Here is a 15,685-nt window from a genome sequence, read left to right on the forward strand (position 1 = left end):
GAAGTCGCGAACATTGGTTTAGGAAACTCTGCATAAAAATACAGAGAAATGTCCCTGAAATTAAGTTCTGCGAATCGAGTATGTCAGGGTAGTTTTATTACTCGGTCAGTGTACCTTCATCATGCTCCATGATAACAAGTTACCGCCAGCTCAGAGCAAAGCTCGGAGTAAGTAGTAGTAGCGCCTCGAGGCAAAGTATTTGCTCTCAGGTAGCATCAAAGTATGTACTAAGGCGAAGTTAAGCCTCCTCAGCGAATGAAGTCAACTCTTGAAGATAGGGATCTCTATATCGTTCCGATCTCTTTCCGTGTGTGCTGTACAACGTCGTCGTTGATCTTTCGTTAAAAAAGCTTACACAGCATACGCTTCTTGGAAAAATTTTCCCCGAGCATATCATCGAACCATCGTTTGTCTGATCCGATGAATTCAAGTTCAGACCGATCGTACTCTTCCGATATTTTACCCTCGCATGTGAAGAATAAACACCGATTTCCCTCTCATCCCCTGATTCTTTCCATTCTTGTTATTTTTCTTCATGTTCTTTCTGAGTTGACAATTCTTGTTGATTTCTCGGAACTCGTATCCCATCTGTGCAAGTATTCGTCAGTTTTCCGATGTACCACTAATGATATCGCGATCTGACGAACGACCAACACGCGCTTGGTACCGATTCCTCCGTATTCATATTATATCCGAATGGCACATGCATACGTAATACGCAGAGGAGACACGGGCACGACAGATTCGCCCGAGTGTGCGTGCGTACGTATCGAAACAAGGCGAAGCATAACGCGTCGCCCACTCTTCACGGGGCTTGAATAAAGGTCGCTCTGCCCAATGAAATACTAACCCACGCTAACCCGAGCAGCTCAGGGGTACACTGCTGGCACGTTATTCTGCCTACGCCACCGAAAGTATAAAACATCCTCCATTTTTGGCGTGAAAAATATTTTTACATTTATCCTCGTCAGGTGACACTTCTCTATTTCTGCTGAATATATACGTGCTCTGGCAGGCATTCACCACGAGCTAACCGGCGAAGATGAAAATTCTTAAAATATCACTAGTTTTAAAACACTCGCTCGCTAAAGCTCGCTCGGGGTTGGATGCCTAGTGTAACTGGTTTCTGTGCTCGTGCGATCGCTTACTCGTTGTCAGTGTTTTACCAGATGACATAGTTGTAGGGGAGACTGGGGCACGATGACTCCCCAAAATATTCTGGTATTTGCTTCACAGTACACAAAATGAACACTGTCTTTGTGCATGTGACGCAAACCGAATCTGCCCGTGAGATTATTTCGATATGACGCTAAAAATCACGTTTACACATGCATGTAATTATAACGTATTGTGATTTTATGACAATAAATTTCGTCAAAAAATACCACAAAACAATCACCTAAGTCCTAACAGATTTGAAACACTACACACAGCAATTTTAGCTCTAATTATTCTCATGTATTCTATGTATACTATGCCAACCACTCACCAATTGCAATCTGTTGATCCTGGTGATTCGGTTTTTTTTCCGATTCGAAATGTTATCTGAAGCATGCATATTGGTTTGATAATGCAAAACATGACGTTTTCAATAATCAAACTTGTGAACTTGAAAATTAGTCCGGAAGATCAAAAGTCATCAGGTCAAGGATCTGGACAGCCAGAACTATGGAGCGCTTGTCCTAGAGGTCAAGATCCACCAGGTGGAGGACCTGGACAGCCAACTTTATGGAAAATTAGTCCTGAAGATCGAAAGGCACCAGGTCGAGGACCTGGACAGCCTGAATAACGGAGCGCTTGTCCTGGAAGTCAGGTTTCACCAGGTAGCGTACCTGGAGCGCGAAAACTACGGAGCGCTCGTTCCTGAAGTCGAGTTTCACCAGGTAGCGGACCTGGAGCGCAGGATCCAGGAGGTAGAAAACCCGGTACTCGAAATTTGCGGCGCGCGATTCTCATCCGTCCGCTCTACTGCGCGGTTGTTTCCAGACTGAGGAATTCGGCTGATTTTGGTCGTGACGGTTACTATAGATCGATGACGTCAAGAAAAAAAAAAATTTGGGTGACGTCACTTTCTGAACATCCGAACTTTGGTTTCGAACTTTAATACTATGTATGATGTGTGATGTATGATACGATGTATGATGTATGATTTCCTTTTTCTGTACAATAACATACCTTTACTGTGTATCGGTAAGTCAAAGTAACGTCAAGAGTTCGACCGCGCCTGGAATTTCCACATATCTCATATTTGTGACACGACGCGATCCTTAGCCTCGACTCGGGGGCGAGTCTGCACTTTTTTAGCATAATTATCACCAGTTTTTTATGCCGTGCCTTCGTAATATGCACAGCTAGCTAGTTTCACCTCTGCCTTCTGCCCCCTTACTATATTTGATCGCCTAACACTTTAACTTTGCTTTTTATTGAATGAATCATTTATTATCTCTGTTGTTACTGTTACTCAAACTTCTGACATCAATTATTCGATCAATCACCTCAACGCCTCCACACGCATACCGACGCCTGCACGTTGTACCTTGTAGAAACGTTGTCCATCAATTAATTCTACTTTGAATACGAAAAGCTTTTGCGTGATCTCAGTTACATTACATGATTTGTGGTTACGTGAAAGCCGCAATGCATTTTAAATCATAGAAATTCTCAGCATCAAACGATCACTCACATACATAAAAAAATTGCGATTTACAGGAGGGCTGGAAATTTTGTTTAATCACATTTATAAACGAAGATGGTTATCGTTTGTGATGAGCGTGTCGCCAGTGACTGACGATGCCGAGTAATTAGAAAATATTAATTACTTTATCCAGAACCCTCTGGAGCTTGACGGTAGATTGATTGGTGAAACGCTTCATCCTGGAAAAAGACCCTTAATCTTTTCAACCCGGTCGTCTGTCAGGCACTGGTCTTGTTGTTACGTCCGCATGATTTCGCCGAATCCTTATAAGCGAAGCGACGGGAACAAAGCCGGAAAGCGGATTTGATAAATCAGCTTGTCCGTCCGTCCGTAGGGAAAGGGAGTTCTGCAAGCCCGCGCGTCATCAGCCCTAGTCCTCACGGTAAAAACAATCTTCCCTTCGTCAGCCCTCCCGGTCGCGTGAAAAAACGGTCCTTTGCACTCCCTCCTCGATGGTATAAGAAATCCAAGAATCGATCAGGAGGCGAAGAAGGCATTTAAAAAAGAAAGTAACAGATATCGAATGCACTGGATAAATACGAGTGAGCAACGCCGTCTTCGCGACGAGGCTAGGTATACGTACCTTTGTTCATACCAGTCCGACACAATCGAGTAAATACTTTCACTAATCGTATACAAGTCTGGCATCGGGGTGGCCGATAAAGAATACGTCGAAAAAGTCGAGGATTACACAGTCAGCCGAAAGGATTCAGACCGTTATTTCCCGTTCATTTATCTATCGTCTTCCGATACCCTGCGAGTGACTTATCGAGTGTCACTTGTAGCAGCGAAGGGACAAAGATATGGTAGTCGGTAACTTCCAGAATTATGTATGACTTGGCTATCGAATTTGATGTATTATTCAATGAAGATGTGTCTCTCGTATTTTTTTTTTCCCCTCCATCTTTCTCAGTCGCTCTTCTGTCTTGACAAATAACTCGACCTTCTTTTACGGAAGGCTGACTTCAGGGAGGCAGTTCTTCGAAAGTATCTCGATAGCGGAAGTGATTGCCAATGGAGCCGACAGACGTCACGGTATACACAAGGTGAGGGACGTGTCCTCCTACAAATCTAATCCGGACGCGTCTATTCGTCGTAAGATTTTCGCTTGTCTTTTTGTTTCTTTTTTTTTTTTTTTGGCGGGCATAATTTATCAGTTTTCATAAACAGTGCGACCCTACCTCGTTATATTATCGGTAAAATGTACCCTTGCAGCCGATTATTCTATCCAATTTATAGCGGCCCTAAAGTAGCGAGCAGGAACATCTCTTTGAGATACATAAAACCTCGCTTTTAACGGTCAAGTGAAACGCCAAACCGTATACTTCGGCATGAAACGAATACCTAGAAAGAAAGAACAATCGCAGAGTATCTAAAGAATGATACACAAACTTTTTTATCATTCGAATTATCATTGCTGATTCTTCGTAACAGTATATAGGTGTATTATTATGTACCACTTCAATACGGCATCAAACTCTAAACGGAGTATAAAAGGTATATTGTTGGGGAATCCGTACACTCCCACGATCCGGTGTTAAGTTTCGGGAGGCCGTCAAAAAGCGCAAAGCAAATCCGAAGACAAAGGGGAACGAAGTTCGCAAGACCCCCACCATTTCTCTTCTCTCGCCCCTCCAAGAGAAGCAACTTTTCCAAACTTCATTTCGCAAGTCGCGAAACGTAACCTGTGCATGGCCTCCTCTCGTTCGGCACAGACGACTTTCTGCATTAAGGTTGAGCATGGCTTCCACCTTTATTCCTTTTTACTTCATTTCTTCGAAATGCATCGCGAGCGGGTAGAAAATCTCTCCCCAAGTCTCCCTCCCTCTCTGTATTCTCCTACACGCTGCTTTATTCACGAAAACCTAGAAAAATGGTCCGCAGCGTGATAGTTTGCAGACAAATATTTGTTCCCGAAAGCGCAAAAAGGATTTCGAAATGTTTTCTCCCCAGAATACGTACACACATCCACCACATCCATGGCATAAAGTCGTTCAAGTATCGTCTGCCCGAAGCGTTTCCGGTTCGCGATATATGTGAACAGTTATATTGAGGTGGCACACAGATAGAACTGGTTCAGGGCGCTTCGTCGTTCCCGAAAAGAAGGTTAAAAAGGCAGAAAAAAGAAAACCGATAGTCATATATACACCCACACATATATATATACTTATATAGGGGCTCGCGCGAGAATTCGACGCATGAATAGCCCGGCGATGGGGTGAAAGGAGATGTTCCTACGGTCGCGAAGAACTACGGTCTGTGACGCGAGCGCGAGATACGAATGAAAATAAGGAGACGGTATGCTTCAGGAACGGCGAATGGAGGACAATGGGAGTACGTGAGGAGGGAGGGACCCTGAGCCAAAATGTGAAGGAGGGTGTAAAGCTCCTTGTGGACGCTGTTCTAAAATAGTTTTCGCCAAGGACTTCCCCGAAAAGTAAAAGGGACCTCTGACCTTTCCCATGCAATACCCGGAATGCCTAGCATTTTCCGAACCGCGAGGCGGACTGACAGGCTGACTTACAGACTTGCAGCGGATAATGAAAACCTCTGAATACAAATGGAATGGAATGCATTCCAGAAGTCCGCGTACGAACGACAGTCTTTGGAATGTATTTACGGGAACGTTGTTCCTTCTGCATGAAAAGTAAGAACTTCGATTTTCTACTGACACCAGGTCAGTTTTAGTTGACCAACTTCCGCTATACAAACGAAGGAAAAGAGAGAGAGAGAGAGAGAGAGAGAGACAGAATGTTTTCACGAATCCTTTTATATTGTCGCAGTAACTGCTCGTTATCAGAGCATCGCTCTCGACTCTGTCCGAACTCACCACTCGTATCCTGCACGTGCTGCGACGGAAACTTTTGTATAGAGCTGCTACTTTCGGGAAGACTTCTTTCTCTTCAGTCCCTTCGGTACTTTGGCCACGACGTGTTCTGGTCACGTCATAGTGTAGTGCCGATGGTAATTCAAACTTTGCGTGAACACGCGAAAGGTAGAAGTGACTTTCGCCTAACCGAAATTAACCTGACGGATCCCCGGCTGGATTTGCCCCGTTTCAAAAGTCAAACTAGCGAGGTTAGATAAACAAAACTGTTGAGAATTCCGGAAGAAATCCACTTGTGTAAAGGTATTCATATTTTAACCTCGTTATAACACGACTGTGTACCCATTAGATTTGAGAATGGGGTGGAAGGTGGTGGAAACAGCTTAGCTTCAATACCTTCAGTCTAACGAGGGAGTATTGATGGGGTGAAAGAAAATTGTCTTTTTATTCTAGATAGTGGAACTGCAACAGCGGCAGTAACAAGTTGTGTTTCGACGAGCATAACACAAGTGAAGTGTGTACTGTGTGCATGTACACTGCACGTATGTATATAAATGACATGTAACTTATCGTGCATTAAACCTACTTGAAACTTCTACCTCGCTTTACTGATGAAAACAACGAAGTAGACTCAAACTAATTAGATACTAATTTGTATATAAGATGTATTAAAGTAAAACCATGTTATGAATTTCGTTACAAAAATCTTCTCGTCCTGATGTAATGTAATGTAAAACTTTACCTAAAAAATTGAAAAAATGTACCTAGAACAGGCCGCTACACGGTTGATGTAGTCTTAAGTGACGAGGGTATCTTTTATATAAAGTATGTATAATGTTCAGAATAAAAAGTAAATTTTTTTAACTTCAAATTATTGTTAGAAAATATTAAAAGTAAACATTCACTTGCTCACCCAAAAATCTGACTATTATGTGATGAAAAAAAATAACAATGATCGCAGTTTTGTTTTTCACTCTTTTTAAATGTGTACCTACTTTGTCAAGTGAATGGGACAGGCTTTAAACGTGACAGAAAATAAGAAGATATAAAAATCCCGCAGAAACCCCATCTGCACCTCTTTTTGTATATTATATACGTTTGTGTATACATATATATGTATATATATACGTATTTGACAAATCACTCCCAAGAGTTTGCGAGATGGAAGAGGAGGGCTCAACGTTTGTTTCACACTGGAACGAAACTGCTGTCTGTCGCTTTTTTATTATGTACAGCCAGTTGTGTGCTCAGAGCGGTGTATTTTTCAATCTGGCAGTTTGATGGTTTGTGAACTTTCTTTCGTTAAAATACTCTGTGCGGTGGTTTATTTTTGTTCACCACTTTGTAAGCTATAATTTAGTTTCTTGAATTTAATGTTATTCCACCCGTTTTGGCTGTAATTTTTCGAACACGTATTCCCAGCCTCCTAGTTAAGTAATTTTCAAGTTAACATCTAGTTTGATAAAAGCTTTTTTGTCGTCTCACCTTATACTCTACTATATCAAAATTAGCTTCATAACTGTGACGATGTATATATTTAGATCGACGAAAGTAAGAACCGAAGGTCGGATGGATCAGCGGATCAGCGGATCAGCCGATCGGCAAATTAGTAGGCCTACGACTTTAGAAGGAAAGAGTTGCGTATTGAGGTGTCAGGAAATTATAAAGTGTGAAATTAGTTCAAATCCTGATCAGGTAACGAATTCAATAATTAACGACGAACTAAAACAAGAAAGAAAGTCACACCATCCTAAAATTATAAATACGACACATCAAACACTCGCCCTTCACATACTTCGAATAATTGTTCCGCTCGATTTTATCTACACACACTTTTACCGTCCGTTTTTATGTTATTGTTACTATTGGTTTAATTCTTACTCGACTATTGTCTCATATATCTTTTAACTTATACACCTGTGCTGTCCACTTATAGTTATTTTAAACGATCAAACCACGTTTGTTGGGTTGCGACGTGCAGGGACTAGAAATTAGGGAATTTGTACTATCAAATTACCGTTTATTGTTAAACCAAACTGACCCCAAATACATGCATAATTTCCTCTATGATCGTCAACACCCATTTCCCGTAATTGTTTATTTATTTCCCTTTCTTTATATCTTTGACTTATGATCCATGAAAGAAAATTCATTACATAACGAAGAACATTTCTTCAGGGATTGTATGCATCTGCACATGACAATTTTAATAAGCTCAATGCCAATACTGAGATTTAAGATTTAAAAATTTTCCCTTCTATATTGATACGTATTCATGATTTATGGATAAAGCGGAAGTGACTTAAAGAAATTTTATTCCCCGATATTAAACGCGTTGGGGTTTAGAAGAGGTGAGCAAATGTATAGGAATAAGAAAGACAAAAAAAATACGTCGAATTCAGTGAAATGGTAGCATTTTTAGCGTATCAAGAATTCCAGGCAACATCGGGAGCAGCAAAAGCTGAAGAAAAAAACCGACCAAGACTTTGCTGGATTCGTTATTTGACATAGATCTCCCGGTCAATCAGGGAAATGTGTTTATATTTGCATATAAAATCCGGACGTGGCTTTTCTTTATCGTCATTCCCCGACAAGACACATCAGACTATATTTCTCGTCTACTGAATTATTTATTCCATCGATATACATTGCCGTGGAATCGAGAAATTTATACATTTTTTTATTGAAAGGCAAAATGCCGATACATTTTTCCTTATTTCCCAAACGACAATCATGATTGTGGTTGCTACACCATTTTATCCCTTTTTTAAAATCAGTGAGCGTAATTCAGGGTGGGTTGAAAATTTTCTTAAACTCGTGAAACTTGACGACTACAGAGATGAAACAGTTGTTGTGTATGATCTTTCACCGGCGATACATTTAGACTTGGAAAATTTGGGAATCGCAAAGATACACTAAATAATAAATCATTCAAAGAATTTAAACGAGCAAATAAAACGTGACTCATCTAAACAATTCGTAGCGAATGAATAAAAAGTTTTTACGTAAAAAAGAATAAAACTCAAGATTTGTAGAAAAATTCCAAATGCACATTACCTTTATTCAGAATTAAGCCTCCCAGTTCGCAAACTTTTTCCCGGCTCGTTTTATATCTGATCACCTCAAATTTGCCGTCGATGTCTTAAACAGCCTAAAATTTTCTACCGGCGAGTTACCGAATAAAATTGTGTTTTTCAGCAAAGTTTTCCTTCCATCTACCTTAGCCGAGTGTTTTAACGTTATTCCACAGAAAATAGCTGCAACATCTTATTTTGCCTTCTCGAAGTGGCTGCAAAACATAATCGAATCGGTCGATATTCAACGAGTATTTTTTGTGACGGATCAAAATAAAAATGTCGTAACTTGACCAGATTCTCATACCCATGGCATTAAAAAGAATTTCTCAGTTGAGCCGTAAAAAAGAAGCCTTTAAATACAGACCAATGAAAAACGTTGCTTGCCATTCGATACATCGTCATATACTTTATTACGTATTGCCTGCTTGGGTCGCAACTGGTTTGCGTAAATTCAGACATCGTAAATGGTAACCGTCGCGAGCTTGAAGTGTCGGCAAATATTTATGCAATTAGGAGTGTAGTACTCGTGACATGGAATGAATTATTCCCGAAAAAAAAGTCGAATTGTTGAAATTGATCGTTTTCTACGTTTACGAATCAATGAGTATCGGATGCTTCGATTAACCTGTGAAATTCGTACACCTATAACCTATAACCTTATACCGTACGCCGAAAGCAATTATTGCGTATTAAGCAGTGAGTATAAATAATTAAATAGGTATATATAGGCACTCGAGTGTTGGTTCCAATTCGTTATTCATGACTGTGAAAGCGATAATACATTTTCAAAACGGATAGCCTGGAGTTTAAAATTTTTTTAAATAACCTCTCCCTTTTTTTCACCAAAACAAAAAATATAATTCTATCTTTTAAAAAAATGGGCTGCGAAATTGATGGATTGGACGGATAACTAGGAAGCACGTAATGAAGAAAGCAATACGTAACTCTAACATATATTAGAAGAGCATGAACTATTCGGACGTGTCTCCAGGGAAATGTCTAAATTTAACTATCTCAATTTACATGATACCCGATAGGCATCGCGACGGCGTTTCGTAATCAAATGAAGCGTTACCTCGTTCTCCTGACACTGCAGTGACGAAGGAGACATTTTGCCTAAGCTTGTCCGATACCGGAGGCGTAGGATAGATAGGAAAATGAGGTTTTCCATGGGTTCATGGCATGGCATGATTCCTCACGTGCCAAAAGCACCTGGTCGTTTTCACGCACCTAACGAGATGTGAGGAGAGAATGATGGAGGACTGGAAGGACGAATTTCAGAGGTTTTTCAGCCTCGCATAGAATCGAATATGTGCACCCATGCGTCTGTATCGATTTATCAATATTCTTATATTTGCTTACACTTTTATATAACAGCCGTTAACCCGGTGGAAGGGTGGTTACAGTTATACCTATCGAAAAAAATTCTTCTTACACGTCTATATCCCTGATATCTTCCAACTTTGACCCGTTCGCACAAGGCTTTCAGACCCCTGGACGATTTATTCACACATTTTTTACTCTAATGAATACTTTGTCCCTATAATTCTATCCCCCCGACTCACTCCAGATTGGATTTCAGGCTGCCGGTTATACGTTGTATTGAGTAAATGCTTCAAACTGCCGTTAAAAGCATCGCAATGAATCGAGATGCCAAAGAATGGTTTTGAACAGGCTTCATTGACATGAATAACGCAGACACATATTTCTCCAGCGTAAATAAAATGAATTACTTCTACCACACGCAAAAGAGTTAATTGTCGCCCTGTTCTGGTGACTATGCACATATTCACGCGTCAACTCGACGAATTTTAGCCAAGTCGTTATACGATGCGACTTGACACTGCGGTAAGATGTCAATCAAACCCGAACGAATTCATTGAGGCGCGTCGAACGGGTACCGATAAAGGAAGAACCATCCCCTCTTCGCTCTTCGCTCTCCTCGTGCCACTGCTGCTCGGCGCTTGCTTTTTGCCATTCTTTTTCTGCCAGTGGCTATATGAAAGTTAGGATCGGGGGATGGCTGACAAATTTTCCGACGTTTTTCATAGTGGATATTGATTTTACGTCCAATATCGTACACGAGAAAGCTGCGGGGCCTTATCGAATTGACCGGATCGAGAGGAGAGCGTCGTCGCGTTATCTTCTCACGTGGTAACGAGTCTGCTAGTATTATATAAAGCACGATTGACGTTTGACAGGCGAGCTTACAGCTTCGCGTATACTCGCAAATCTTCTTCACTGTGTAATGCCCGCGGAGATGATTAAGACTTTGATCAGAATTAATTGAGTATAAACTTACCGGCGAAGGAGGAGACGAGTAACACTGCGAGGACGTTTGATACCGCAAACCTGAAATCAAAGCAAAGCGTGATTACACGAACTTCGAAACTGTAACATAGTTAACATTATCCGTGTGAAGACGTCATGGGAGATTTTTATTCGACGTTTCGGCGCAATCGTACTCTGAACAACTTTTAAATTACGTTACAGAAATTGTATAGCAACTGTATCATGTAACATGATATCGTAGATGAAGCAGCAGCTACATGCAGTAATGCAAACGACAGAAAATGTTCTATTTTATACTGCAAGAATATTCACTATCAGTGAATTGAATTACATGTTAGTTACATGAGAATTGGGATGTTTCGGACAGGCTTTTGTCATCATGCACCTAATACAGTGTTCGCTTCCCAACTCACAAGCAATTTTTTCAATCTCGACAATAACAAGGTTACAAGTTTATCGCAAAATATCACAAGGCACGGAATTCTTTGAGCTCGTTTTCTACACGCCGTTAAATCGTTTGAATGTCTACTGAAGTGAGCGACCGTTACAGCGATTTGGATTTCGTGCGTGAATTACAAATGTGATAATCTGAGAAAATTTATACACGCTGCGTAAGATACGTGAATTGAATCAGTGTAGATCACGCATTTGAAAGGCATAAATTATCGCGAGACGATTAACTATCATCGATGTAGCCAAGTCCACGAAACGAATGATTTTATAACACGGTTTCATTTATACAAGGTATGTAGGAATTTGTAACAAAAATAACTCGTGAAATGAAATTGGTACAATGCGAATCGTCATGCACCGAATGAATTTTTTCTATTCCTTAGAAATAGAAAACTCCAGAAGTCACACATGCTTTTAATAACAAATCGTCGTATGTAGTGCAGGAATAACGACGTCGTAAACCCAACTAAGAATTCATTCGGTAGCTGATTAATTTCTGTATTCCAATTAGACCAACTCTATATAACTCGGAATATATGTATATGTAAATATGAATTGGCGAATGCAATTACGTATAAAAAGCATGTTTGCGGAAATGGATGGAAGCGCCTGAATTATTCACCGTCACTAAGTGTGGTAGTTAACTTCGGTGCTTCTCAACTAATTGAATGCGCAAATGGTGAGACACGCTGACTTCTGCAGTAGTGAATCATAGCTCTAATTTAATGTTTCTCTGTAAGTTTATTATAAGTTGCTAGAAGAATCCCAAGAACTACCTGTGTGAACCATTTCCCATTGCATACTGATTGTAAGGGTTGAATAAAACTGCGTCGTCTCGTTTCACGACGTGGGCATTCGGTAAGAAATATTCGAAAATGTTTTTCTGAGATTTGTGCATCGCAAGCTATATCTTGTACATTCGCATAACGGAGAAACACGAATCGAATAATAATGTTAGTTTTGGATTCTGTTGACATCGTTCACTTTCTCTTAATCTTTTCTCCTTTCTCAATACTCTACCCTTCTGTAGCGATTCCCCCGACTTCTAATTCCCGGCACATATTGAAATAATTTGAGTTACGTTTTTTTATTATTATAAACATTAGAAACTCCTGCTGTTAAAAAGCTCCGTTACCTTGGGTTCTTACTTCTTTTGGGTAACCTTTCGTCATCGGTGTGCGTAAGATTGCGGAATAATACATCATAATGTCAACCTGCTCATTCGTATATATAAAAGTCACAGAAGCATAACGACAACCGGTAATTAATTTCTGGCTCTCCCCCTTGCAACGATGATGTAAGATGAGATGTCGAGTTCGATTTTTTTCAAGGCAGCAGGCTGCGAAAAATCATCTCTTATACGGATGTTAGTGAGTATTATGCTGACAGGTTATACATAGATTGGTAGCGAATGAATCCAATAAACTTTTAATTGGCTCCACACACCTATTACACAAACGTACTTAGAGTCCACGATGGGTTGTGGTGGGTATACAGTTACTACGACAGTCGAATAATAAGGTTTCTAGGGATAACAACTGCAGGTTCTTGGAACCAAGAATTGTAAAATTGTAACTTTCAACAATTGGTTGTCGAAATACTTTAAGCCAATTATGGTGGAACACGCTTGAAGGTAAAACTTGAGCTCTCGAAAATTTTCAAGTCGAGACGCGTATAATACAGGAGTACCATGTCGAAAACCCAGCCACGAGTTATAGCGTAACCGGTAACACAACTGATCTTTAGATGAGTTAATTAGACGTTCTAATCAGTATTGAAGTGCCCGATTCTTTTTTTCAGCAAAACGTCGTTTTTATATTGCCCTGTTGACGTGACATCATCACCGTAGCAGGGTCCCGGTAAACGTGAGTACTTATAAAAATATAGATACGATGAATGCTGAAAACCTGATACGAATCAAGCACATTTACGCAGTTAATTTTCAATCCAACGCTTAACCAGTCGGCATTTTGTAAACTGTTAATTAGAAATGGACTATAACGGCCACGATGACGTAAAATTCGTACAAGCTCGAACGTTGGAAAAGGCTTATTTCGATAAAAGGTTATCCATGCCCAGAGCCCCTGCGCTAAACTGTGTATTCATTAGCACTTTCCAATTAAACGTCAAGGTCCTTGGTCAACGCTCGCGGTCAGCGGTTAGCGGTAAGCATAGTGACCGGGAATTCGGTTGCACGCTAACAATGTGTTGAACCAGCAGCTCGTTCCCTTCACCTTTTACTCGATACGCTACGTTTATCCGACTCAGTTACTGGCTTTATCCAAACAAGCATAATCTTGAACCAACAATGGGTCCTTCTTCGTTTCAAGTTGGATTCAACTTCACAGTAAACGGTTTGGAGAGGTCGAGTGACGCTATTGAGTTGAGTTACAGAGGGGAGCAGAACCAGCACCTCGTCTGGCTAAACAACGGCACATTACCGTGTTACACGAATAATCAACCGATCCTCTCGTCGATTCGATAGTTTTTCTTTTTTGACAATGAATGGTTACGCGATTCAACTGCTCCAGCCGACTCTCATTCCAGCGACATTGATGTAAACTAAGCCTATACCGAGTCAGCTGGAAAAATCACGGCCCTGGCGTAGGTATGGATTGTGCAATATATTTAGACCGGAGAACTACTTTTCCACTTCCGAGAAATCCACCTGCTTGTACTTTCATAACAGAAGCGCAAGCTTTGCCTTTTAACTTGTCTGCAAGATCATTCTTGTAGCAGATAATCTCAGCCTTTGGTGTGTGAAACTCGTGTTACACGAATTTCTAGTACTATCGCTGGAAAAATTGTTTTTCGTTTCGGATACTCAATCCGACAATAGTATTGGGAAGTTTCGATGTATGATCTCCTAAAGCCCAAAAAGGTATTGAATAGGACTATACGAATCGTGAAAATCTCATCCGCGAACGAATATCAAATCTCAATCCGCGCAGCTATGACAGACTGGCTGCGATGATGTATCGGTTTATAAAAAGAAAAAGCAAAAAATAGGCAATATCGACTCAACTCAGCACGTCCCCGTGATACCACAAAGTATAAAATATATATTGGAGTATCAAATCCCAAATTGTCACCACGCGTGGGATTTTTTATTTTTTTTTTAAACACAGAGAAAAATCTCATAAAGGTATCATCGAATCTTAATTCTATCGTTTGTCCTCTGTTTGCGAAATTTTACAAATTCTAATGATCTCCTTTTATGGAATCCTAATTCCAGGGAATAAAGCTTTTGAAAGCTTTGCAACTCGCAATCAGCTCCTGTAAAATATTTTAAATGAAGTTCAACATTACGAAAATTTCAGAGATTTCATTCGCATCTTATTATACGAATTAAGTTTTTTTCCTACCGACAAGACTAAACAGCATAGTAATCACGCACTGCTGAATCGTCTTATCGTTAAACGCACAAATCCCTAGATTACTATCCTTCCAACGTTCACGTCACGCCTACAAGTAAACTCAAATATTCCCAAAATAGATAAACCTTAGACGGCGAACGAAAAAGTAAATCATATTTTTACATTCTAATTCTAACAAGACATGAAATACACTGAACTCGCCAAGAAAGAACCGACCAAAATTACTAAAATTGGAAATTTTTTAAGGAATGCAGAATGGCATTGAGTGAGAGGTTTTCGAATACTTGAACTTGAATTCAATAGCTTCCGGATTATCCTTAGGGACAACAGGACCGAGTTTCACAGAATTACCGTCAATATTCAGGAAAATAGATAGAGAAGAACGAGATCTTAGTTGCGAAAGGAAGTGTCTTAATACTCGTGCTCATCCTTCTCCACCCCTGACCGCAGATCTCGAATTCAAGGACCATTTGAGGGTGTAATTAAAGCTCCGAGGGTTCATTGAGTTTTCGAATAAGCGCCGTTCGTCTCGGAGAATAAACGATTCGGATTTTGCAGAGGCCCTTTAGAGATTGAAGAGGAGTGTGAGGACTAGTTGGAAGGAGGAAAAGCTTGAAACGCCGACTCAGTCACCCCTTATCTCCGAGCACTAAATCTACAAGCCTTGGTCCACCGGGGTCGGCTTTAAACTGTAATTAATACGTCATGGCTATCAGCTTTTCGAGGGTAATTTAGGAATGAGTGCAGACTCCGAAGCTCACGTTCTAAAAATTAATGGTCTGTTTTCCGCTGCCGAGGGTGACTTTAAGGGCCTGAGTACGACCGAAATAGTTTCACCCTTCACGCGTTAGTCTGTCCTCATCTTGTGTGAAAATATACTCAACTCTATGTGTACTCATCTTCGCACAAGTGAGTTTCAGATACTTTGTGTCCACGACAAATTCCAGTTCAGAACTCTTCCACG

The 15,685-nt window shown here is 40.4% G+C and overlaps 1 protein-coding gene across 1 annotated transcript in view; it reads right to left on the reverse strand.

The window, feature by feature from the left end:
* LOC124177400 (cadherin-87A) overlaps window positions 1-15,685 on the reverse strand; it is a 164,999-nt gene that overhangs the window by 86,130 nt on the left and 63,184 nt on the right. The window contains exon 3 of the mRNA XM_046559730.1: window positions 10,902-10,951. Within this exon, the coding sequence (XP_046415686.1) occupies window positions 10,902-10,951 (50 nt within the window). The remainder of the gene's footprint in view (window positions 1-10,901; window positions 10,952-15,685) is intronic.

Source organism: Neodiprion fabricii, chromosome 3, assembly GCF_021155785.1.
Source record: "Neodiprion fabricii isolate iyNeoFabr1 chromosome 3, iyNeoFabr1.1, whole genome shotgun sequence".
In the NCBI taxonomy this organism is placed as follows: Eukaryota; Metazoa; Arthropoda; class Insecta; order Hymenoptera; family Diprionidae; genus Neodiprion; species Neodiprion fabricii.